Source organism: Monodelphis domestica, chromosome 7 (genome assembly GCF_027887165.1).
Source record: "Monodelphis domestica isolate mMonDom1 chromosome 7, mMonDom1.pri, whole genome shotgun sequence".
NCBI lineage: Eukaryota > Metazoa > Chordata > Mammalia > Didelphimorphia > Didelphidae > Monodelphis > Monodelphis domestica.
In genome coordinates, this window is record NC_077233.1 from 226,402,525 (window position 1) to 226,429,833 (window position 27,309).

The following is a 27,309-nucleotide window of genomic DNA, read 5'->3' on the forward strand; positions in this document are numbered from 1 at the left end:
GGAGGTCCAATAAAATGTAGACATTATTGCTTTATGAAAACTCTTTCAGGTAATGAGGAAATGCTTAAACATACTACATTTGCAGCTCCTCATTTACTTTATCCTATAATCATTGCTATTCTATATATAATTTACTTTCCTAAAGCCAACTATATTCATATAATTCAAATTCACTTTTCCTTTGAAATTGCAGAATTGTTTGTATCAGCAAATCTGACAAAAAAAGAAACTGCTTTTTTTTTAAACTTTCCCCATATATAAAAGCTAGAAGAACCATAAACTTCTTGCACACATTTCTTCACATAGTCCAGATTTTTAGCTAGTTGACTGGTAACTAACTCACAATTTAATTCTTAGGAAATTAGAGACAATTAGGCAGGGAAATAATTATTGCCATTTTGGATGAACTGATTTCTAACAACTTCTTCCCCAAAAGTAATGGTTTTCTTAAACTAAGTGAAATGTCACATTTATCCCCCAAGAAATTTCATTCTATTATATTCTACCCCATTAAGATTTTGGGGGGGGATCTTGATTCTGTAACTCAATGTCACTCAATCTTTTTCTCCCAACTAACAATCATTCACAAATATGATAAGTGTGCTATGTTTCACTAACATTTTTTCCAAAGTGCTGAATACTAGAAGGTCAGGTCAGAGCCAGGTAACACATTAACAGAGAACCCCCTTCAAATTAATCGGAACTTATTAAACAACTATTATTTGCCAGGCACTACAAAATATGAAGTCTGGCAAATTAACATTAAGGATCCAAAGATAAAAATGAACCAGTCTGACCCTTATAAAAGCTAGTAGTGGAAAGGAAGACGCCAATATCAATATACAAAATAAGAATAAGGTAATGTTGCAAGGGAGATAGATAATAGTAACTGGAGAGAGGAGGAAAGTCTTCAAGTAGAAGGTAGTACTTGAACTGAATTCTGAAGGAAACCAAAAATTCACAGAGGAAAGGAGGAAGTGGGTTCCAAGCATGGGAGACAATATGATCATAGACTTAAAGCTGGAAAAAATCTTAGAAGCTTTAAGCCCAACTCCATCATTCTACAAATAAGAAAACTGAGAATGAGAAAGGTTAAAAATTCTCTGTGAGAAAAAGTCAGACGGCTAGGACAGCTGGATCACAAAGTACATAAAGGGAATAATATGAAAGAAGGCTGGTAATATAGGAAAGAGTCAGGTTGCAAAGAGCTTTAAATGGCCAATAAGTTTATATTTGCCCCTAAAGGTAACCAAGAGACACTGAAGGGAATGACATGGTCAGACATACATTTTAGAAAATGCAATTTGATGGCTAAATGGAGACCAGATTAGAACAGGGAGAGACCTGAGGTAGAAGATCAATTAGAATACTATTGCAGTAACCTGGACAATAGGTGATAACGGTCTATATAACTATGTGAATAGAGAGAAGGGGGCAGACACAAAGATATTGTGAAAAAATAGCATTTGGCAAATGACTGGGTATGTGAGGTGAGCAAAAGAGGAGTCAAGCATGACACTAAGATTGTAAATCTGGGTGATTGGAAGGATAGCGATTCCCCACAAAAGTAATAAGATAGTTCAGAAGATAAGGAATTTGTGGAATGGTATGAGGATGTGAGAGCACAGACAAGTTCTGTTTTGAACATCTTATGTCTGAGATGCTTCTGGGACATAAAATTCTAATGTCGAACAAGTAATTGATGATATCGGACTAGAACTCAAGAGGGAGAACAGACCTGGGAGTTAAGTGCTGTTACAATTTTAATTTTTCATTCATTATTTTTATACAAATAGGATTTTGTATATATATGTGTATATATATATATATGTATACACACACACACATATATATATATATATAGTTTATCTAATTTTTTTTTCCTCTCCTGTCTTTTGTTTTTTTTTTTAATTGAATCATATACCTCCTAGCTTAGCCACACATCCCGGGGCAATTCTATTGTTGATGACCTATATCTTCCTGAAGGGAGGATTGTATCCTACAATCCAAAGTTTAAGATCTTTTCATGTAATTTTAGAAAAAGAAAATCACCTATACTCTGGACAAGGAAAAGTGGATCTTCTAGAGAAGATATTATAAGGATGCTTGCAGAAATCAGATACTACATCAAGAGATCCAGAGTGAACTTTTAGATATAATGAACTGAACTGAAGGGGGTTGAACCTACCATTTATTCTAATTGTAAACTCTTACGCCAATGGGGAATGTCCCCTGGTTGGCTTTTTGTCAATGTGCCCATCATTCATTTTTTTTCTCTTTCTCTCTTATTCCCCAGATTGCTGTAATTCTTTCTATGTAAGATGCAGTATTTTATACCCCCAGTGAGAGAATCTTAAATGTACATTCTCTATATGTGAAATGATTCATTGGGGAGATCTGACATGTTAATCTCCTGAAAATCCCAAGTAAGGGCATTTTAACATGATGGTCTCCCAAAGGAAGGGGGTTTTGTTAAGGAAATCATTGAAGGGGGACTCTGATCATGAGACTAGAATAAAACTCTGGTGCTGGAAAAGCCAGCAACTGAGGTAGGCCTGGACAGCCCAGGCAAAATAGAAAGCTCTGGAGATGTGTCGTGTGAGAATCAGCAGGCAGAGAAAAAGTTTTATAAACTAAAGCAAGAGGGGATTTTGGAGTCTTCTCTTTCATGCCTGATGCTGGCCGGACTTCCATATGAGCATGGCTAGGCGGCCTATATGGCAGCCATAGAATAAAATAGCAAGCTAAAGGAAGCATCAAGGAAAGTAGTCTTTCTCTCTTTCCCCATCCCTTTCCCCTACTCCTTTTTGATTAAATAAAAATATCTTTACAAGTAGCTTCATATAATTAAAATCACAGGGAGCTGATGAGGTCACCAAGAGAAAGGGCTATGTAATGAAAAGCAGAGCAAGCCCAGAACAGAGCTTTGGGGAATTTTTACAGATAAGGGCATGGTATTGTTGATGATTCTGCAAAAGAGACTAAGAAAGGGTAGAAAGGAGGAGTGTATATGCAGTGTCAAATGCCATAGAAAATCAAGAAGAATAAGTATTGAGAGAAGGCCAAGGTCCCTGCTGACTACAGAAAGAGGAATATCAACTGAATAATGAGGTTTGAAGCCAGATTACAAAGTTTGAGAAGTGAGAACAAGAAACAAGTGTAGACAAATTTTTCTTGGAGTACGGATGAGAAAAGGAGGAGAGATATAGTTCGACAGGTTAAGACAAAGGTAGAGGTATACTAAGTTTCTCTTCCCTAACCCCCCAAATTAATGATTTTATAAGCAGCAAAAAAGGAGTCAATACAAAGGGAGATTGAAATGAGACCTTGAAAAGACTTTGTCAAATGCCTTATTAAAAACCTAAATTATATGATGTAAACTTCAATCTCTAATCTAGTACCCTCATCCATAAAAAGTAAATGATGTGACTGAAATAATGAAGCTCTGCAAGATCAATGTGAACACATTCTAACTTTCTAAAGAGAAGCAGAATTGCAAGGAAAAGAACATCTTACCTGAACCAATGCCTCCTTCATTGCAGTCCAATTGGACACTCTCCAAGCACACTCCAGCACAAGATAAGGATTTATATGCCCCTTTGACTGGCCATATTCTGTCAAAGCTTCCCATTGGTTCAACTCTTTAGAGCAGCTATAAAAATAAAAATTTCAATAGTTTAATAGAACATACCAATTCAAAGTTTAAAAAAATTGTTGTAAAGTATTTCATATACTTTCCAAAGCCAGAGTATGGGTAGTGAAGAGAAGTGGAGGAGAGAAATACTACAAAAATAACAAACAAATAGGCTTCTTTATTAGAGTTAAGTACGTACAAATCAGAAATATATTTTTCACCTTTTGAAAGTGAATCTACTTCCTAAGAGTAACTAATTACATGATACCCCAAAATAGTTATGGGCAAACTTTAAGTTATAATTCAAATTATCAAAATCCTAAATATCCAAGGAAGTTTGTACCAATTATCCAAAAAGGAATTAGGCTGGACTTAAAGAATTCCTCCCCATTTCCCTTTTATAAGTCCATTTCAAAGAATAGCCACTCATTTAGAATTTAAAATTTTCACTTAAAATTGTCCCTGCATGTGTCTGCCAGGACTTCCAGATACCCCATAACACCTAGCAGCTACGAAATTGGACAGAACTTACCACTCCCATGCTTTCTCCCCATGCACTGATACTTTGCCTGGACTTATTTCCCAATAAAGAGAATATTCTTTTAAGTTTCCCCATTGTAGGGATTATGAATCCTGGTTTCTGAAGAGCAAATATTTCAAGTCCTAAACTTACTCTATGCTTCCCTCCACCTCGACCCTCTAGACTTGCCTGCCCTCCCCACTTGCAACCTTTGGATATACCCACCCCTCTGTAATTAAAAAAAAAAAACCACACTTTTTACATTTTTAAAGAATTTGTCATAGTTGACAAAAAGCCAACTCAAGGCCAAACAACCTAGGTTGAAGTTGTACCTTTAGTACATATTGCCAGATGCTATGAACAAGTCACTCGACCACTCATTGTTCCTGAGATTGTTTCATAGAAAGGATTCGACTACAATGGTAGAGGAATTTCCTCATCTGGGAGTTCTGTAGCCCAATGAAATCTTAGATTCAGTCCCCACCCCTTCCTCTCTCCTGGTTCCTCCTTCCATATTCTGGCACATGGAGACATGGCCCCCTCCAGGTAACAATGGATCCATCACCATGCTCTGTAGGGATAGTTGTGCTTTGTTGCATACCCACTTACTGGTTCTGGTAGGGGAAATTAGAATAGTTATTCTATTTGCCATCACCATTTCTTGACTTTCTCTCTGCTTCTATTACTCAAAAATTTCTTTACCTCTGTTCCCCTGAGATTAATATTCAAATTTTTCACTAAATTCAAAACCTACTTATTCCCCATTATCAATAATATAGTGAGTGCCCTCTCCTTCTCCCTCACCCTCTCCCTCCTCTGAAGATAGCATTAATTCTCCCCTTGCCTATTTTTAGCTAATCAAATCAAGAACTTAAAGTACCCCTACTTGACACTAAGTGAGATAACAAGTCACTTGCTAAAATGTCAAGTAGGATACTTTAAGTTCTTGATTTGATTAGCTAAAAATAGGCAAGGGGAGAGTTAATCCTATCTTCATACTATGCCAATTCCTGCTGTCACACTAGGAAACTTCAACTTAAAAGTGTCCCCAGTTCCTCAATCTACCTAATTTAAGACTCTACCTCCCCTACCTCTTTGCAATGCCATCACCAAAAGGGTTCAACTTCCCTATTCCTTTCTTTTTTTTTTAATCTTACCTTCTGTTTTAGAATTGATACTAAGTAAAGCTTCTAAAGCAACAGATCTGTAAGAGCTAGGCAACTGGGATCAAGTGACTTGCCCACAGTCACACAGCTTGGAAGTATCTCAGGCCAAATTTGAAACCGGGAGCTCTTGTTTCCAGGTCTGGCTCTCAATCCACTGAGCCATCTAGTTGCCCCTAACCCTATTCTTCATGTTCATCTTGACCTACAATACATTTACTGTTAAAAGTCTTCCAAACTATCACCCCTACTCTGGTTACATTCTACTTTTTTCTCAATCTCTGTATCTTAGTGAACCAATTAACTCAATACCATTTTCTACTCTAAAATACCATGTTTCCGTGTCCAGTTGCCAAATGTGACCTACCAAATCTCAATCTCAGAAATCTTCTGCCATTGACCTTTATTCCCACCAAGTAGAGCTAAATGTAGTCATGAAACTATACTAAAGTCATATATATATATATATATATATACACTTAACTTCTCTCCAACTGTTTATCTGGAGAACAACACAGTAGATATTCCAAACCTTCCCTACTCTCCTCAAGCATCCCTCTGGCACTGCCTCTTAGTTGAAGACTTTAATTCACTTTACAGAAAACAAAAAAAAAAAATTTTTAATGGAGGTTATTTGCTGAGCCTGGAGAGTACCCTCTGCTTCCTTTCTCATCTCATAACCTCTGACATCATTCCCCACTACCAATCTCCTCCAGATCAGTGTCAGAAGAAGAGGTGGCCCTTCTCTACCAAGGTCAAACCTTGTACTCTTAATCTCATCCTGTCTTCTCCAGAAAATTGTGCTTATTATAATCTCTACATACTCTCTAATCTTCAATATCTCCCTACCTCCTGGTTTTTTCCTTGCTGTATACAAACATACCCACTTCTTCCCCACTCTTAAATCCTCACCAGATCCTACTATGGCAGGCAAAAAGACTGAAGAAAGAAACCACTAGCTATAATCCAAATCTCATCTTTCCTTATGTACTAAACACAGAATAGCTGCCTTCTCCATTTATTTCTCCAAGGCTTTCTAGCTGCTAGTTTACAACACTATGATTACTTTCCAGTTACTCTGTATATTCCATGTAATATATCTATTTATGTACAAGTAATCTCCTCTATTAGAATTATAAATTTCCATGAAGACAAAGTTTGGTTTTGGTTTTTCTAAGTTTAGTGCTTATATAGTATAAGAGTTTAACAAATGTTTTTCTGATTGACTAACAGAATCTCAAACAGTTCTAAAAACTAGTATTTTAAGGAACAAATTTTTAAGGAGAAAATTAAGGAATAAAATAAAATTTAAGGAAAAAATAAATTTTTGAGAAATAAAATTGAACACCACCAATCTCAGAAGCTTACCGAATCCAGTGGTCTTCCCAAAGCTGATATTCTGGGAAAATAGCAGGAGATGCATTATTCCTCTCATGTTCCTTTTTGGCCTTTTCCATTGCTTTTTCATATGATTCTTGTGCCTTAAAAAAAAAAAAGTTTTAGTATCTGACTAAACCAATCAAGATTTGAAAAAAGTATAAAGACTTTTTTAACTTCAGGCAACTCAGTTATTCTGAAGCAACAAACATGGCTTCCTTCCTCATTTCTCATTAACATAGGGCCTCACTTATTCAATTCACTATTCAAAGAGATCCTCCAAGAATGTTATGGATGGACCAAGAGAGTGTCTAATTTTCATAGGAACACAAAGGAAAATAAAGATCAGTTATTGCATTTCTCTATATTAATATTACACAAGTTAGAATTTCCTAATTAAATTCCTTGCATTATTATATTAAGGAATCTTGTGTATTTTAAGGGAACTTTTCTTGATACTACTCTCTCCTTTTCATCTACATCATTCCTACCAACAGTAGGGGTCCCCAACAAGACTGTCTTTCACCCCCCCCAATACCACTCCATTTGATAGTTCATTATCTTGCATGGTTTCGATTATTTTCAAACAGAAGACTTTGATGACTAATAGCTGACTTGTCCAGTCCTAACAACTCTTTTGACTTCTAATCTCATATCGCCAAATGCTTTTTAAAAAAGCTTAAACTTTTGCCCTATAGACATCTTAAACTAAAACAAGTCCATAACTGAATTCATTATTTTCCCCCAACCTCCCCAAACTTACTCCAAACTTCCCTTATCTATTTTTTGTCTTTCTTTGTATCCCTAGCACTCGGTATATAGTAGGAGCTTGATAAATGCTAAGTGACTGAGCACAAAGTTGTATATCTGGACAGTTTTGACTTCAAATCCTGTGCAAGCAAAAATAAAACTAAAATGGAGTCCAAGTGGAATTTTGTATTGCTAAATATAAGTAATGATTTAAGACAATTTCTAGATCAGTACCTGATGATAGCATAAAAAAATTCCATTTTAAAAGATTTCATCCTACAAATGTGACATTTTTCTTATACCAGACTTTCATATGGGGGCCCTTTCTCATAGAAAATACTTTTAGCACAATAACTGGAATTCTTATTAAAATAAAACCCCCATAATTTACAGGTTATATTATCTTTAAAATAAATATATTATGCACACAAATCTCCTATCAATTACAAAAGTCGATTAAATAATGGTTACCTGCTCAAAGAATCCATGCTGCTCATATGCTATAGCTGTTGCTGTCTCAGGAAATTTGCACCGCTTTTGCCATAAACCTGCCCACATATCTTCCTCTTGCAGCAGAGAATAAAGTTCAGCAAGGGAATCCAAAATTTCCTGAAAACACACCAAGTAATTAACATGAAACTAAAATATTTTGTGAGTTATGGTAAGAACACTTAAAATACAGCAATTTCATGGCAATTTAAGATTGTTTTAATTGAATATTTGGGGGATCTTCCACCCAGTCTAATCCTGGAAAAGACTCACCCCAGTGGATGTTCAGAGGAGTCACATAGTCAGAAGTCTGACGTGACAGCATGAGGGTACCACACAAGTCAGATGACAAGCCATTTGTCAATGGAAGAATCCAGGAAGAGGAGCTTAGGTTTGAAGAGTCAGTGAGGGAAGCCAAGTCAGGTTCTTTGTTTCCATACCTATCTTTGGTATGACTTGCTTTCTCTGAGACCTCTTACCTTTCTCACCATCTTTTTTGCAAGATTCCATCCAGGACTGAATTTTTACCTTAAGTTAGAAAGTCTGGAAACCTTATTTCTCTCTTACTCTCTCTTTACTAATAAATGCTCAAAAATTTAATAAAAAGCCTCCTAGATTAATTTTTATTTATTATGAGATTAATTTTTAGGAATTCGGTTTTTAAAACTATATTCCTAATTTTAAAAAAAGAGATTACTTACTTGTTGAGGTGGAGTTATGCTCTCCTGCTCATAAAATTCAGTTGTCTGTTTGGGTTTAATTTGAAGACTCAGACCTTTTTCAAAAGCCTGATGCTCAAGCATTAATGTGGAACGGAACCAGAGATTATGAGTTTTTCCCAAGTATTTCAGTACACAGGGTCTGATAGGAATTGGAGGGACACACTGTGACATGGCTTCCACAAAACAGTTCAAAGCACTTGGCTGGCAATCTCTTTGGACCTGGTGACTACCACTGCACAAAAACGGGCTTATTTCACCTGCAAGAGCCTAAAATAAAGGTGTTAGGTTTTAGATCTTCTTTAAAAATAAATACAGTGTCAGCATCCCTTCTTTCACACAGCTTAGTAACATTTTTGATCATTTACTCTACTGCAAGGATCTGCTAGTTTCCTTTAACTTAAAAAAATTAAAAAACAAAACAAAACAAAAAAAACAAGCAAGGCTTTTTCTTTCTGGGATATTAACAATGTAAATACTGAAGAAAATAAGTTTAAAAAACAGCAAGAGCTAAAAATTACATCTTTCTGAAATATTAATATCTAGTCAGAAAGTATTAAAAAAAATCACTAACTCACATGTTGCTGTCGATCTGAGAGAATTTTCCACAATCTGGCGAAAAGCTGGATCCAGGTCTTTTCTGCTAATGTTGTTGAAATATGACATAGTTGAACAAAGGCACTGAGCAGTGCACCCGTCTAAAGAGAGAAAAAAACCAACATTAATTAGCTCGGTCAATATTTTATATCATTCAGACCACTGAATGCATCAAACTTGCATGCTATTAAAACACAATCTATATCAAATGTATTTCTTAAACAATTAACAAAATCTAATAAAAATGTCATATTTTCAATGGTATATATGATGAATATAAATAAAATCTGAATGTAAAACCACCTCAATCATTACATAAAATGATTTCAATACCAAAATTTTCCTTCTATTACTAATAAGCTTAAATACATTTTTACATATCAATTTCTCTATCACATTTTATCATGTATTCATAGTATATATATATATATATATATATATATATATATATATAAGAAAATTATTTCTTTTGAACTCATTTTAAAAGTCTTATAGTTTTCCTTCTATTTCATTCCTGACCCAAAAACTATGCCAGAGGCTATCAACTCTGGCAAGTCCAACACGAAAAAGAAAGGCTATGTCTATCATCTGTGGACCAAACCTAGTTAATATTAAGGATTAATCACCAAATTGGCCACAGAGTAATTTATTTAATTTAAAATATTTATATTTTTGACCACAACAATCCTATAAGACCTATTTCACTACAATAAATACTCAAACTGATAAATTCAAAGAGGAATTATAAATAGAGATTCTACCTAACTTAAAAAAAATTTTTATAGTATACCTTGTCCTGGTGATAATATTGCTTAGAAAAAAAAAAAGTAATGTCAATCTACAAAAACAGGTCCCTACCCTCAAGGAACATACATTCTAATGCAATAGTTCACAATCTTTTTTTTGTGTTATGGACTTCTTGGGCAATCTGGTGAAACCTATGTACTACTTCTCAGAATAATGCTTTAAAATGCCTAAAATACATGGGATTGCCAAAAAAAAATTATAAGAAATACAATTATCACAGTTATTTTTTTTATTTTAAACAAGTTCACAGGCCCCAGATTGAAAAATACCATTCTAATAGGGGAGCAAGCATGTAAAAACTATATATATAGTTATTTAAATGCATATATATATATATATATGGAGATTATGGTAATATGAAAAGAAAAAGCATTAGCAGCCATGGGGCAAGGGAATATTGGGGGAGACACCAAGAAAGGTCCCCTATAAAATGTTGAATTTCAGAAGGAAGCCAAGAAAACTAAAAAGGTAAAAGAGAAGGCCAGGTATAGCACTCTACATTTGAGTCAGGAGATAGTAATGCTATGCTTGAAGAACTACAAGTATGCCAGAATAGCTGAATCTTAAAAGAAAAGTAGTGTAAGGAAGAGGCCAAGTTTCCAATGAGCTTTAAATGCCACAGAGATGATTTACATTTGATCCTACTTTGAGATAGTTTCTTTGGTTCCTTCCAACTCAGATTCTGTAACCAAATTTTTCCAATTTTATTTGAGAATTTTTGGGGAACTGAGAAATAATAATACAAATGTATTCACAAATATGAAAACACATTCTCTCTTAACTCTTATCCACAAACACAAATAATTTATGGCTAAATTAAAAAGTTCTTATTGTTATAAGGAAAAGATGAATTATGTAGGAAAATGTGTAAGTTTGCATAGAGAAGTGGCTTGAGACCAGCAGGAAGATTCTGGAACATTGAAGGAAGGGTTAGACTGGTACTGAGGCTGTTAGCTGTTCTCTCTCTGAAGCATATCTAGAAGTCGTGGCTGCATTTTCTTAGTGGCTGATCTTATCCTTGTTCCTGTCCTGCTTGCTGTATTCCATCAAAGCAGAACCTGGTCATCCTGTCCAACCATCCGCAGTGATTGTGAGACTAGGTCTGGGTCCTTTTGGATCTAGGACCTTCCCTGGGTCCTATTAAGACCCCTTCCTTAAAACCAGCTAAGGGAGGTTTAGTTGTAGCTTAGCAAGGAACAGGGACTGGGAATTCAGGCAGTGAGGAAAGGATTAGTGTAGGAAAATCACTCTGAAGAAATCTCTGTAAAGAAAACTAGTTTTAGGTTATCCCAGACCCTTCTACCTTGTTCTTTTTATTAAACCTACTTTCCCATTTCACCAAGTTATCTGTGTGTGTAGCCTCAGTCCAGGCTTTGCCTGGCTGGGATTTGTTGGCCTTCCCAAACCACAGATAATCTTTTGATACTGGCCCAACACAACACATCTGGTCCCTTTACATTTCCAAACTCCCCTTGCTTTTTACATTATCAGGCCAAATTTCATACTGTACTGGAATGGCTTTTTATACTATTTAGCATATTGATCTATTTTGTCTTCATTAATCAATTTTTTATACTTAAGAAAAAGCACATATACTGTATTAACAATTTTTCCATTTCCTTTAACAAAAGGAACTGAGGAAATGATAGTTAACCCATCTTGTACTCTGTACTCTTCCATTCCCCCCCCCCCCCCCGCCCCCTCAACAGAAAATATAACTCTACATTATTTAAATAAGATCATGACTTTAGAGTCTTCCAGGACGGTAAGAGTGAATTATGCTACTGAAATGTAAGAAAGGTCAGTTTTATAAGGGGATATTAGGATTTCAGATAAAAAGTTATCATTCCAATATACAAACCTTAACTTCCCGAAGAGAGTCAAGGAATTTATCATGTCTGTTGGTCAACATGTGTAATTGGTTACCGATGTCTTTTTCAGAAAGTTCTTTGGTTTTAGGTGTGCTAGTCTGATCTCCAGGAGCTAACTCAATATCTATCTCCACATCCTAAATCAAATAAAAATTTTAATTAGATTGAATCTAGTGAACAATACTTTGGTATAACTCCTGTTGAATTCATAGCACTCAAAAATTCCTTGTTATCCTCTGAAAGTTTTTATAATCATTTCATTAATTATGATTTAGCTCCATAAAAATATCTTACTCTTGGCGTTTTGGGGGTATCATTTTTTAGAATCCTGATAGGAACACTAAAGTACTTAAAATGAGATCAAAATAATTTTTTAAAAAGGCAGAAACTGGGAGCAGCTGGGTGGCTCAATGGATTGAGAGCCAGAGATAGAAATGGGATAGTCCTGGGTTCAAATTGGACCTGAAGATACTTCTTAGCTATGTGATCCTGGGCAAGTCACTTAACCTCCACTGCCTAGCCCTTACCACTCTTCTGCCTTGGAACTAATATATAGTATTGATTCTAAGACGAAAGGTAAGGATTTTTTTTTAAAAAATGCAGAAACTAAAGCTGACAACAATTGGACTTATTAGGAGCCAGAATAACATTCTTTAAAGTAAAATATGTATGAAATTTCTTAGCTGCTTTAGTAACATAAGCCAGGCAAAATGTAGTACTGGAACTATTTGTATATTCTTTTAAGTCTTATAGAATCATAGGATTCTTTTTATTTATTTTTAAAGAATCCTTACTTTCTCTCTTGGAATCAATACTGTGTATTGGTTCCAAGGCAGAAGAGGGGTAAGGGCTAGGCAGTGGGGGTTAAATGACTTGCCCAGGGTCACATAGCTAAGAACTATCTGAGGTCAAATTTGAACCCAAGACTTCCTATCACTAGGTCTGGCTTGCAATCCACTGAGCCCACTAGCTATTCCCAAGTATTCTTAAGACACCACAATTTAACAGCTATCTTATACAAGAATCACAAGACAGATTCATTAAAGTTCTATGGTTCAACAATAATACGGAAAAATTTCAATATTTCTGCTTCTCTTGCAAATACACAAACACCCTAGATATACAGGAAAAGGCCAATTTACATCTCAGTAGTAAAGGAGAGCTCCTTTTACAAGAAAAAGTCAAAAAATACAAATTTATCAACTCCTTAAAAAATTACTCACCACTCGCTAGATTATTCCTTTAAAAAAAATTCTTAAATCATCTTTAAGGCTCTAAAGCTATGATGCAAGATCATGATACTAAGATTTGTCTGGTTCAATGAAGCCAATGTGGCCATGTATAGGTTACTAAATGTCTCAAAGCAATACCTAATACTTTGGTACAATCTATTTCTCTTCAGAAAGAAAACCAAAAAGTCAGCAAAGTTTAATAATAGTAATAACTTATATAGTGCTTTGAGATTTGTAAAACACTTTATTTATATATTATCTCATTGTATCTTTGCCATCCTGTGACGTAGATACCATTATTATCCCCACTTTCACTGATGAGAAACTGAGCATGAGAGAGGTCAAGTGATTTGCCCAGCTAGAATCACACACCAATTCCTGAGGCAGGATCAGAATTCAGACCCTCCAGAATGAATCCAGGACTCTGTCCACTTATTAATACTAAACGACAATAATGTGAACAGTGAAATGGTGTCCAAGAATCTCAAAGCTGAATGGAATGGCAAATTGTTCAGAAACTGAGGAGAAAAAAATAAATTAAAACCTCTCATTCAGGAATGGGACATGTAAATGCTGTATGATTGCTAAAATTTCCTTGGGGAAGGGGGTGGGGGGAGAAGCATTTCAATCTCTTCAAAAATTAAATTTAAAAAAAATCAATCTTACCTCTTCTTTGGATTCACTGTTCTCTCTTTCTCGAGGTTCCTGTTTGACATGTGTTACCATAGCAAATGCTGCCCGATCATGACTATCAGCCAGGTTGATAACATTTGTGATAGATGGGAGCATAGCTCCTTGACAACTTGTACCTATTGTGGTGTTTCTCTCACACACTGCCAACAGGAGCTAAAAATTATGTTTTTATTGAAAAGAAAACAGAAAAACAATCTCCTTTTTAAATGGCATTTGACATAAATAAATGTTTAAACTTGCAAAATATGAATTGGATCACTTTATCTAGCATTTTGTGATTAGTCAAATTTCAACCATTTAGTCCACATAGTATAATATGGTTATCTTATCTTTCTAGCTAGCCTAGTCATATTCATCCCCTACATATATTCTGTTCTAGTCAAAGAGAGAAAAGCATCTATTAAGGAAACAAGCATTTATTCAGTACCTACTGTATGCCAGGCACTTTAAACTATTACTTCATTTGATCCTTATTTAATTCCAGGAGGGAGGTGCTATTATTATCTCCATTTTACAGCTGAGGATACTGAAGCAAACATCAATATTAAGTGACTTGCCCAGGTCACACAGCTATAAACTGATTTGAACTCAGATCTTCCTGATTCCAGGTCCAGAGCCCTAAGCACTGGGTTACCTAGCTGCCTCTGCTCTCCAAAAAAAATCCTGTGCTCCCCTTCCCTGTGCCCTTGCTCCCAGTTTTACTATGCCAGAAATGTCTTCCCTTTTTTTCCTTGTTGTACTCACCCTATAAGACTCAAGTCATATCCCACCTACAAGAAACCTTCCCACTTCCATGTTAGTTGTGACCTTCCTTCTCCAAATATTTTGTAATGTTATGTATTGTATATTGGTATTTTAACCCCCCAATCAGATTGTAAACTCTAGGAAAGGCCTATTTTGTATATTTTCTATCTCCCCTACCATTTAAAATAATGCCCTGTAAGTAGGAGTTATTTATAATAAAAGAAAAGCACTTGTGGAGAGGGAAAAGACGGAGAATCACCTATACATATTTACAAAACCAAATGATAAAATGATATACTAATTACTTTGTCACATAAACCACTTCTCTGTTAATGAGATCTTTGCCAATTACCTTGACTTTCTGCTATCCTTTACAAGACTAAATATTTAAAATTAACTTGTCTTATTACTCAATACAAATAAATAGCAATTAACTTAGCCAATAACTTTGGTAATTTTTAAACTGAGAAAATGAGGCAAAAATAGTTATAAAAATTGTTCAAAGGTTATAATTACTGACCAAAAATACCTGAAGATTCTCCTGTCCCGTGTTAAAAACATAAATCAGAAGTGTTACCTATAATCTAGGGGAACATCAAATAATCTACTTTTGTAAATAAAACCAAAGAGAACTGATTGAACCTCCACTCAAATTCCACCCTATCCTTATGCTAGACTAGGCCTCTAGAAATTGAACCATTTCAAAAACTTTTTAATATAGATTCCTCTGCTCAATAGCATTTTAAGAGTTCAAAAGGGAAGATCCCAGGGATTCAGCAGTATGATGGCATTCACAAATACAGAGATTAATTAGTTCTGTGATACTTTAGGAGTTTAAGAGGTAGATGAAAGAGAATATCCAGATATCCAACTTTGGAACTGATTTTTTAAAGTAATTTTCACATTCAAGACTCAACAAAATGTGGGGGATATAGTGAAGAAAATTTTGCAGCATTCTTAAAAAAAAAATCACAATTTAGAAGCAAAGCTTTTTGATATTACCTGAAAGTGTTGATTTTAAAATGCATCTTACAAACCATTATAGGAATCTAAAATGGCTTTTGAAAAGTATTCAAAAAATAAATACAATAGGACATAATTTAGTATTAAAATCTGTCTTAGATCTGTTATTTCTTTTACCATAGCCATATTGAATTAAATTTCCAATAGGACATGCAGCAGAGATGTTTTCTTCTACAATTTCTTTTTGCTATGAGAGGGCAATCTGAAGTGGCATTTTTAAGGTTTCAATACACCACCCTAAGCATTTTATAATACCATCTGCATTCAAAATATTAGCAAATAAAATTGGGTATGAAATTTTCTTTATGACCTCTATATTTAAATACTGAATCTAAATATTTCAAATACATCACCTTAATACCAGTTTAAAAGCAGTTTTTTTTCTTAAACTGCAGTATTATCATGTGACAGCACAAATTCTCATGACTTTAGACCACAGAATCACATAGTATGTCATTGATCCCCAAGTTCATAAAGTTCAGTCCATCCTACCTCAATGCACTGCTTGATCCAAAAGTGGTTCCCCATGGCTTCCCAGTTTTGGGAACAGGTCACATAAAGCAAGCGTTCATAAACACGACGTTTCATGGAATTGTCAAAGACTTCAAAAAATTTTGCTCGGATGAGTGGCTGAGCACAACGTAAGCCAGAAAGGAAGGCAGGCTCTAGTTTTGCAGTTAGCTCACTTCCAGAAAGGTTCTCATCTCTACAGTAAAAGGAAACATAAGATAGGTTTCTTTTATTTCCCAGACTATATAGATAAATCAGCAGCAAATTTAACACCTCTCAAATGCAAATAATCACAAAGTTCATTTTAATAGTTTATGTGGCAGTTAGATAATGCCTTCATTAATGATCCCCACTATAAATTAATTGATTTGACACTAAAAAGCATTCCTTTAATTTACTCATTGCTAGAAGATGAATGGATGGGAACCAAACTACTACAATATTTGATTGATATAATTACCTATAGACATAGTTAACAAGGTCTAAGAACTGGGCATTTAATTCAAGGTCTTCTGGAAAACGTTTTTCAATGTAAGTCATCATTTTCACCAATAAAATGGACTTCTCACGGAGTGTAGGTGTCTGTCAATTTTTTAAAAGAGAATTAGTTTTCTTGATCTGAAAAATAACACACTCAAAAATCTTTCAGTCATTTGGTTTTTATAACCTCCTACACTACTGTCAAGTAAAACGGAGCACGGTCATCTTTCTAAAAGGAAGACTTCTTAAGAAGGTCTTTATAACAATAGTACTTAAATTGGGATGCTTAAATTTTCTAAATGCTTGTTCATGTAGAATGCATCTAAATACATGCACAAAAATACAAACAAAAAATTTGGAAGATAAGTCAATCTAAAAGTCAATTATTTAAAAATAATCTAATGAAATAAGTTTAAAAAAAGAGAACTAATTACTAATAGACACAGATATCTCTGTCTCCAACTAAATCATTCAGTTTTATATATATGATAAACATTGATCAAAATCATATTTTAAAGAAAAGGATTTCCTTTCCTTATGCAAAATTAGCATTAAAATTTTAGAAGCTATTTCTGATACACTGTCACTAACCTTTTACCAATAAGAACAAGAGAGCTAATTTTAATATATTACATTGAATTATGAGCAATTAAGATCTAGAATAACTAGAATCTTGCTTTCAAAATGGTTTCAATGTGAACAAAATTGTGAAAAATCTAGATTCCTCTAAGAAAAAGATTATATGAAGCTAAAGACACATTAATTCTAACTTTCAATCTTAGCTGAGGAGAAGAGGTGAGGAAATGGACAGGCCAGGTGACTACAGGTATGGAATGCTATTTACCATAGGTTATAGTTACTATTAATAATCTTATCTGACTGTTTTTCTTTGTTAAAATAAAGTGCTCAAGGGGGAAGCTGGGTAGCTCAGTGGATTGAGAACCAGGCCTAGAGACGGGAGGTCCTAGGTTCAAATCTGGCCTCAGCCACTTCCTAGCTGTGTGACCCTGGGCAAGTCACTTGATCCCCATTGCCTAGCCCTTACCATTCTTCTGCCTTGGAGCCAATACACAATATTGACTCCAAGATGGAAGGTAAGGGTTTTTTTTTTAAAAATAAAATAAATAAAGTGCTCACATGGATGGGGAGTGGGAAATCATGAGATCATTGGAGTCAAGACAGAAAGCATCAATAAAACTTACTATTTTAGTTTTTTTAAAAGAAAAGCAATCATGAATGTAAAAACACATTTCTGTCAACTATTAAGTCCACTGCATTCACAAAAAATAATTTTTTAAGAATAAATCAAAGTTAACAGTAATTCCACAATTTTGTTTTAATAGCTTGCCTGATTGGCTGCCATGGGGGAATTATTTTTAACCCATTCTTCCACAGTTTTAACCACAGCACGAAGAATTTTGGCATCAGTTGATTTTTCAATTAATGACGTTAGAATGGCCTGAATAAAGTTCTTCCTCATTTCCATGCTCATCACAGCAAGACGAGTTTTCACAAGATCCAAACTCAACATAACCAGTTCACTTGTTCCTGCTAATGTACAAAAATGCATTATAAGATTGCAGTTTTATGGTTATGTATAACTAATTATCTAGGCAAAGAAACTTGTGCTCCAAACACACTCCTCCCTCCCTCCAAGCAGCTACATTTACATCTGGAAGAAACCTACTGAAATTTTCACTTCTTCGAAACAGTTTATAACTTTCTTCTGTAAAAATTAAATTAGTATCTAGTAATAAAAATATAATATTTTTATAATTAGATGATAATCTTTTACAAGAGTTGAATAAGGGGAATCACAGCTGGTAAAAGGTTAGTGAAGATATGAAGTGAAGTCTTTGTTGGGGAAAGGAATATGATTAGAGGCAGGGAGGAGCAGGAAGATGATTGATCTTATACATAAAGTTGGGAGCCACACTATATAGATTCTGAAATATGATAACACTTAGAGAAGCTGAAAGATCAAGTTCTCAGCGCTTCCATGAATTGTACTTAAAATTAAGTTCAAAGACCGAGAGCTGAAGAGCACCTTGGAAGCCATCTAGTTCAACCTCTTTATTTTAGAGAGGAAAATAAATCATAGAAAAGTGAGTTGCCCAAAGTCACACACAAGAGATTGAAAGAGGACTTGTACTCAGGTCTTCTGCCTCCACAATTAGTGCTCTTCCACTATACTCCTGTGCCAAGTTGCAATGCAGCTTCAGTCAAAACTGGTCATATTCACACAAACCACACATGCAAATACACAGTATCGATTTAAATGTCTCTGAGTGATGCTTCCATTACTAAAAATAACATTTTAGACATAGTTCCACATATTCTACTTCAACAGATTGAAGCATTTTTGACTACACATACCACCTAGTGGTGAATTTTCTCAAGGCATTAAAATAGAAAATTTCCTATAATTTTTAATTCTCCAATTAACAAATGACTGTGAAAAAGCTGTCTTTTTTTGATATAATTTAAACTGCCATTTTTACTAGATATTGAGAACTCAGTACTTAATACAAATTTATAAAACCTATTACAATTGAGGGACCAACTCACACAGCATTCTCATTTTCATTGGGGCATTATTAAAAAGAATAAAGTATCAAATGTGTTACCTGTGTTAGCTTCGGCAGTTCCTGATGCTGCTTGTGGATTTAAATGCTCTCTAACCATCTTCTGTAGAGAACGCATGAAAACTGAAATCAATCTGTCTATGTAGCTAGGGTTATTACTGCAAGCAGACTTTAGAATCATCAAAGTACCTAAAAAACATAAAATGTTTCCATTTTTAGGGTCAGTCATAAAATACAACAAAAATTCACTAGAAACAGATTAAGAAACAAAATGTTACAGAATATGTATTGGAACATGCATAAATAACAACATTCTCAAATGTCAGCATTAAGATTCTACAATAAATGGCACACTCTATAATCTAAATTTAATATATGAGTGTTTATTTCACATATCAAAATCATTATAAAAGAAAACTTATTTTATGCAATCCACAGTAATAACTACTTTCTTCTACAATCATATTAGGAATCTCCTAAGGGCAGAGATTTTTTCTTACTCTATATTTATACCTCCTTCAAGTGCCTACAAGTGCACTCTACACTTAGCAAGTACTTTTAAAAAAGTTTGTTAAATTGAATAAAATTTCAAGTATCCAGAATGGTATGAGATTTTACAAAATGTACAAATAATACATATATAACACAGTATCAAGAGATCTTTACCTTCCCCCCATTTCAACTCTACAAATATTTCTTTAGTGTTGGCTCTCTAGGTGCTGAGGAAGATATAAAAATAAAATGTAGTGTCTAAGCTCAAGAGAGGAATAAGGGAGTTCCAAATAAGAGGTAACATTTAAGCTAGTTTATAAAATATGGCTAGCCTTTCAATATGTCAAGTTAGAAGGGAGGACATCCCATATAACAGAGGATAATGTGATAACAAAGGCAGAAAGAGAAACATAAGATGTTTTCAAAGAATAGCAAGATTCCAAATGTAGGTGAAGCAGAGAATACATACAAAGGGAATGATGTGAGAATAAACTCGAAAGGTCATTGGGTGACAGCCCCTTAAATGTTAAGGAGTTAGGACTTTATTCTGCAGGCAATGAAGATTAACTAAAGATTTTGGAGTGGTGGAATGACAGTATTAGATCATCAAACAGGAAGATTAACCCTGCAGGGGATTATAAAAGATCCTGCAGATTAAAGTATCAGTTCAGTAAGAGTTCAGGAGGGCAGTAATGTATTGCTAGGTGACATATGCAAGAGAAAAACTTGACAAAATTTCGACTGAACATGGGATATGGGAAACATGGTTAAGGCAACAAGATACTGAAGCTCTGAATGCCAGTGACACAAAAAAATCAACATCAAAACAGATCAAGAGAAGGAACAAGTTCTGGAAGAAAGTTATTAATATCAGTTTTCCAATGAGTTTGAGAAAGAGCAAGACCATAATGGGACCAATTATGCCAGGTCACTTGCTGCTTTTGCCACACTGCTGCAGGCCCCCCTGTAAACAATCCCTATTCGGACATCTATATTCCCTGCAACATGAATCACTGTCATTGTCTGCTTTATTATATCCCCTTCAACATCAGCAAATGCAAAGGTACTGCTAAGCAATGGGATTACAAAGAAAAAAACCTGTATGTAAATCCATAAATCTAAAAGGGGAAAGAAGGGTGCCAAACATTTACTTGAGAATCAAATAAGGAATGATAGATTAAATATTTTGGTAGAAATAGACTACAGGCTGCCAAGCCATGTGAAGGAAGCAAAGGGGTAGAAATGATATAGTTATAGTTCTCTATCATATTCCCCACAAAAGATATTTCAAATCTTCTCTTCTCTCAATCCTCCCACACAACTCCTTCCACCCAATCAGTCAGCCGACTTCACTTTATAATTTATGGAGGTGGCTATTCTCATGTAATTTCCTTGTCTCCCTTGCCCTACATTTCAAAACCATCTAACATTATCCAAACCCTCTGACTTATCCACCATTCTCTCCACCCCTTCTATATGTAATCTTGTTTATCCATTTTCAACAACTGCCTGCCACTTTGATCATTCTCTTTCTATCTACAAGGCTCATTCCCTGCTGTCTATGAACATCTGGGGATCCCCCATACCTCAAAAGTCTGTCATTTGGCCCCTACTTTTTTAATTCTCCAATTATCAAACTGGATATCCTTAAAGCCCTTAAACTATTCTTTAAATCTTAAAACTATCATTCTCTATTTCTCTTCCCTTTCAAAGTCAAACTACTAGAAAATTAAAATTATTCCATTTCCACTCATTTGCATACTTCATAATTCTTTGGAATCTGGCTTTCCAATGTAGTTACTCAATTGAAATGTCTGTATCCAAATTTAGCAATGATCTTAAAACTGCCAAATCCAATAGCCAGCTCTTAATCTTCATTTTTCTTGATCTCCCTCAATATTTGACACATATATATCCTTGGGCAAGAATTAACAGAAGATTATCATCATTAAAAAGATATAAGTGGCAAAGTAGCTTGGAATCATTCTACTGCAATTTATTTCTCTACCCAATTTATTATCCAACTATAGCTCTTGACTAAGGTTATATCTATTGATGGACAACTCAATGGGATTCCCAGCCAATTTTATGTCATAATCTCTGCAATATTTGTTAGTCATTTTTTTCCCAGTATGACAATCTCTTGTTAATCTCTCAAGGTCAATCTTTCAACTGAAGAAACTTTGTAGTATTTCAGAGCTCAATTAAAACTAATACTCTATATTCAGTGAACAGAAGTGTTTTAAGTACCTCCTCCTCCATGGAGATCTCTCTTCCATTTATTTATTAATGTATTACTAGCCATAATGACACTGCAAAGCACTCCAAGTCTAAGTCTCACTATCTTGTAACTCCCAAGTTGTTAATTTAGGAAATTGTGAATAATCTTATCTCTGTGGCCTATCATATAAGTACTAAATGATTTTAATATATGCACAACAATCATCTTACTTGACAAAAGCTCATTCTGGTATACTGCGTCAAATGTTTTAAAAATGGAGACAGTGAGAGCTTAAATTTTTTAGCTCTATCAGCTGTGTATCTAGAAAATCACCTATAAGAGCCTGCTTGCACCTTTTTCATGTTTTCATCAAGAATACTCTCACTATAAATACAGACAATTTTAATAAAAGATTTTATAGAAATGATGAAGGAAATTCATGAGTCAATAGTCAATAATTACTTTTTCAATCACTTTATATTAGAAAAAGTACCATTTGTGATCTCCATTCTTTTGAACTTTCCCCTTTAGAGACAGCTTGAAAACCAATTCCTTATTAACTTTAAAATTGTGTTTTCTCTAGCACTTGTATCTTTGATAATGAGTAATTTCCAGCATAGTAAAATGTAGCCTGCTTCATTATTCAAAGTGACATTCAATGCTCACATTTTCCAACTCTCAAAGAAAGTTTTGTTTTTATTAAAGTATTCACAATGTACATGTATTAGACTTCTGAGTAGTCTAAAGTCTTTGGACTCATTCAAAACTTGACTCTATACAATAAGATCTAACATAAGACCATAGGATCTTATGGATTAAAATGGAATGAGACCCTCAAAGGTCACCATGTCAAATCCCTTCATGTTAAATACTATATTGTATTTTTCCCATCCTCCCCATACTCCATTTTGATCTGAAATAAATGCTATGAAGAGAATATGTTGGAAGTTCTTAAGATTTTCAACACCTCTTTATCCTTTTAACAATTTTAACAATATATACTGGTACATAAGCTACTTGCCGCTCTATTTTCTTATGTTCACGCTGAACACTACAAGAAATGATCAAATGTTCTATCAAAAGATGTTGCTTTGACATGGAAATAGGTTCTGATCAAGGACACATGTAATACCCAATGAAATTGCATGTCGGCTGCAGGAAGGGTGGGGGAAGGGGAGGGGAGGGAAATAATTTGATTCTTATAACCAAGGAATAATGTTCTAGGTTGACTAAATAAATTAACTAAAAATAAATAAATATACAATGATTAAAAAAAAAAGATGTTGCTTTGGAGAACACAATGAAAAGAATTCCCAAAATAAAATGAAATATACAGCTTCATATTATGTCAAATTATCATGAAAATTAATATATTTATCTGAGAGATGGAGATAAATATGGTTCAATGGCCTGGGATTTCACTCGATTTAAAAACCATTGAAAACCTATGGATTCTAACTAAACTATGTATCCACCAAGCACTGTTCTAAGCAGTGGGGATCTAAATATGAAAAATATGGCAGTCCTTAATCTCAAGGAGTTTACATTGTAAAAAGCAAGACAACACATAAGGTGATGCTTTTGGAAAGGTGGCCAGAAAAGGAGATTTATTCTGGAGAATCACAAAAACAAGCTGATTCAAAAAAAAAAGGCTACTCCATAAAATAGTCAGCTGAAACACTTTTCCCAGGAAAAAAAGCAATGATAACATGCTATGTTCAGGGCAAGAAGTAGAAAACTGAAAGGGATGACTGGAGGGGAGGAAGAATGCTAAGATACCCTGAATAAATGAATAAATGAATAAATGTAAAAAGAATGGTCTTCTGAGAGCTGGTTACTTATAGTGACCTAAATGAGTTTGAAAGTTCCAAAATTGAATTAATTAACCTCCTCAGGTACTTGGGGAGGAACAAAGGGAAAGGACAGACACTATAGGACAGACATTATAGGACAAATGAAAAAGTGGCCTGGATGAATGTCCAGGTGGGAGGTGAAGGAGATAAACAAGTCTTATCTTGTGGCTCCTGGGAATGAAGTAATGTAGTTGGTTCTTAAGCCTGAATCCATAAAACTTTCAGAAATCTGATCACCAGATACTTTATAACCATAAATTCGCATCAACTCACTACTGCTTCCATCTTCTGTCCAGGCTACCTATCATCCTCCCAGCTAACTTTTTCTTCCCTTTCGGAAATCAACTTTGACTCCTCCTTTTGTCACATCTGTATCCAAATAACTATCAAAAACCTTCTCAATGAGACTTTCATAACACCATTCCCAACTGGGTCCTTCTCCCTCTCATGACTGACATCAATTCTCATCTAAATTTCTCTATCTACTTTTCTCTCTCCAATCTGTCTGTAATATAGCTGCTTCAATAAGCTGCATAAAGGCACAGGTTAACAATGTAGCTATCCTGCTCAAAAGAAATGACTGGGTGCAAACTACTCCAACATCGGCCACCTGAAGTTCTTACTGGCTTCCACTACTTTTCCAGACCTAGTTCACATTTCTCCCATGAATAACAAATTCCAGCTAACCAGGATTAGTAACTGTTGCCTGAATTTAGAAATTCTCTCCTACCTCCATGTATTCACTACCCATTCCTGAAACTAGAATGTACTTCTTCCTGATCTGTCTGTCAGAATACTTATCACCTTCTAATGTTTAACTCAGCTCAAGGCCTCCCAGAGAGACTAATTATTCATATTCTATGCTTTGTTACCTTGACGGCTAAGTCCCAGATTTAGATCTAGCTCTTTATTCCAGTATTATTCATCTTAACTAGAGCTGCTCCAGCAATAGAAAGAGGAAGTGACTTTTGATCTTCTAATAAATAATAACTTTAATAGTAACCTTTGTTTCTTTATTATTACCCTACTTCAGGGTTAACAATGTGTTCTGTGGCTAAGGAAACAAGAGGGCCTTACAGTCCATGAGTGACTTACCCAAGATAACACAGTTCATTAATATCAAACAGACTAGAACATTTAGGCCTTCTGACTCCATATTCAGAGCCCTTTACATTATCCATAATGGAAATTCTAATTAATATGGCAGTGTTTATCAGTATAGTAAAATTTTTTTAAAGTACATTTAAAGAAAAAAATCATTTTGCTTATTTTTAAAACATCATGAAAAAGATAGAAATGAATACCAAGATTATATAAATATCAACACTGAGGTGAAAAAGAAAATTGTCATCTAATATTTATAGCATGGACTTGAGTTATATTTTTGAAAATTACTTTGACTTCTGAAATTGACTTCTACTCTGTAATTATATAAGTCTCTAAACTGGTATAGAAAAAAAGGGTATAAACTGAAATGATTACTTGCTAATTGTTTTGTTCTCATTTAAACATAATCTACTATTCAGTCTTCAGTAGCAAAACATTCACTAATGGGATACCAAGTAAATCTTAAATTGGTTTCTAACCACTTGGAATAAATGGGGATAAAGTAAGGTGACATGACTAAAATGCTGGCATATACATAGAGAGAGAAATTTCAAGAAATTTCCAGCTGCTATTGCTACTATAATTTCTTGAAACGTGATAATTTTGGTCCAAACTATTGATTTAACTTGTGCAGCAAATTCATAGTATAAAATTCTCCCCAAAGATCCAGAAACTTTTCTCTAACTAATGACATTAGAACAAACTAGGGCACTACAAGACTAAATGATTTAGAATCATATGGCCAAATGTGTCAGAGGTCAACCTTGACCTCTGGTCTCTTAGACCTTTAAGCTGTGACAGACTAAAGCAGTGATATGTCTGGCCAGCAAAACTACCACCATGACTTATTCTATAACCCTACTGAAATAGCCCAGAACCCAAAGAATCAAGTACCTCCACCCCCAAATCACCCAAACCCCTACTAGTAAAGCCCCCATAGTCTTCATCTAGGAGAACAACCTTTGTGGAAAAAAGAGCCACCTCTGGCCTTAGATACTTCCTAGCTCTATGACCCTGGGAAGTCATTTATCCCCAACTGTCTAGCCTTTATTGCTCTTCTGTCTTAAACTGATATGTCAATTCTAAGACAGAAGGTAATAGCTTAAAAAAGAAAAAGGGCTCACTGTTCCCATCACCAACACCAATCATGGTCAATGAATGGGTAGATAAACCCAAGAAGACTGGGAATAAGTAGAGCTTCTCAGATCACCAGCTGGCTACCACTGCAACCTATGTTAACCAAAGTACTGATAACCTGGGGAAAAAAGTTCTCACCACGAAATTGCCTGGCTCTGTTAAATGGTTCAATATCAATAACAGATAATGGTTCATCAATGAAAATAACACTAAAGATGTAATACAATTGGCTTTGCTGGCATAGGCTAAGGACCACTAGACTGCCATTTAACTTGTCAATGATATCTCCTAAATATCTTCCTCTATAAGGAATGTAAGTCACTCGAGTTCATATTTCTTGCTTTTCTATTTGTATCCCCAGCATTTATGATGTTGTGAGTAATAAATGTCACCCTTTCACTCTACCACGATGCCTCTAGTTTAAAAAAAAACAAAGTATGTTAATAAGGTTAACAAAGAACTTTACATAACTATCTCATTTGATTTTCACAATCACCCTGTGGGCAATGTGCTATTCTCATCCACATTTTACAGCTGAGGTAAATAAAGCTCAGAATTGAGACGAATAGTCCATGATCCTCCAGCTAATGAGTGTCAGGGGACAGGATTTGAACCCAGGTGACTTTTGACTCTAGGTCCAAAATCTTTCTCCTACACCACACTGCCTCTCAAGATAATAAAATACAGTCAATATTAAAACTAGACCTAATTTAATGTAAACTTGATCTTTGTTGATTCAGAAGTCTTTTCAGGACATCCTCTCCCAGTGTCTTGGAGTCATCATGAATTTCCACTGCCACTATATTAAACCACACAAATTAAAACAATATATAAACTTCCAACTCTCTTAGACTGAAAAAGTACAGAAAAAAAAATCATGTCTCACTTTTCTTAAGAGAAAAAAAAGTTGGGGGCAGCTGGGTGGCTCAGCTGAGATCCAGGCCTAGGAACAGGAGGTCCTAGGTTCAAATCTGGCCCTAGACACTTCCTAGCCATATAGGTAAGTCACTCAACCCCCTTGCCTAGCCCTTACCACTCTTCTGCCTTAGAATCAATACTGCTGATTCTAAGACTGAAAGCATGGTTTTTTAAAAAAAGTCTAATGGCAAAGAATCTATCAGATGAAAAAATAAGCTACAGCCAATAAAAAGAAAGAATACTCACCAAAGAGTTGGGAAGGATTTGCATTTGTAGCCTTTTCATAATTAGTAAGCCCTTCATAAATAACTTTCCCCACTGCTGCATACAAGCATTCAAGCTCTTCATATTTTGAAGCTACACTTGAAGTACCTGAAATCAGAGTTT

General features: G+C 34.8%; 1 protein-coding gene across 11 annotated transcripts in view; it reads right to left on the reverse strand.

Annotated features, from left to right (window-relative positions):
- Window positions 1-27,309, reverse strand: part of TRRAP (transformation/transcription domain associated protein) — a 186,172-nt gene that overhangs the window by 92,070 nt on the left and 66,793 nt on the right. For all 11 annotated transcript variants that reach the window (XM_007498285.3, XM_007498284.3, XM_056806503.1 and 8 more), the window contains 12 exons: window positions 27,169-27,294; window positions 19,237-19,383; window positions 17,958-18,160; window positions 16,590-16,711; window positions 16,112-16,325; window positions 13,826-14,005; window positions 11,918-12,064; window positions 9,231-9,350; window positions 8,635-8,922; window positions 7,916-8,053; window positions 6,686-6,798; window positions 3,517-3,652 (listed from right to left, as the gene is read on the reverse strand). In XM_007498285.3, coding sequence (XP_007498347.1) covers window positions 3,517-3,652; window positions 6,686-6,798; window positions 7,916-8,053; window positions 8,635-8,922; window positions 9,231-9,350; window positions 11,918-12,064; window positions 13,826-14,005; window positions 16,112-16,325; window positions 16,590-16,711; window positions 17,958-18,160; window positions 19,237-19,383; window positions 27,169-27,294 — 1,934 coding nt within the window. The remainder of the gene's footprint in view (window positions 1-3,516; window positions 3,653-6,685; window positions 6,799-7,915; window positions 8,054-8,634; window positions 8,923-9,230; window positions 9,351-11,917; window positions 12,065-13,825; window positions 14,006-16,111; window positions 16,326-16,589; window positions 16,712-17,957; window positions 18,161-19,236; window positions 19,384-27,168; window positions 27,295-27,309) is intronic.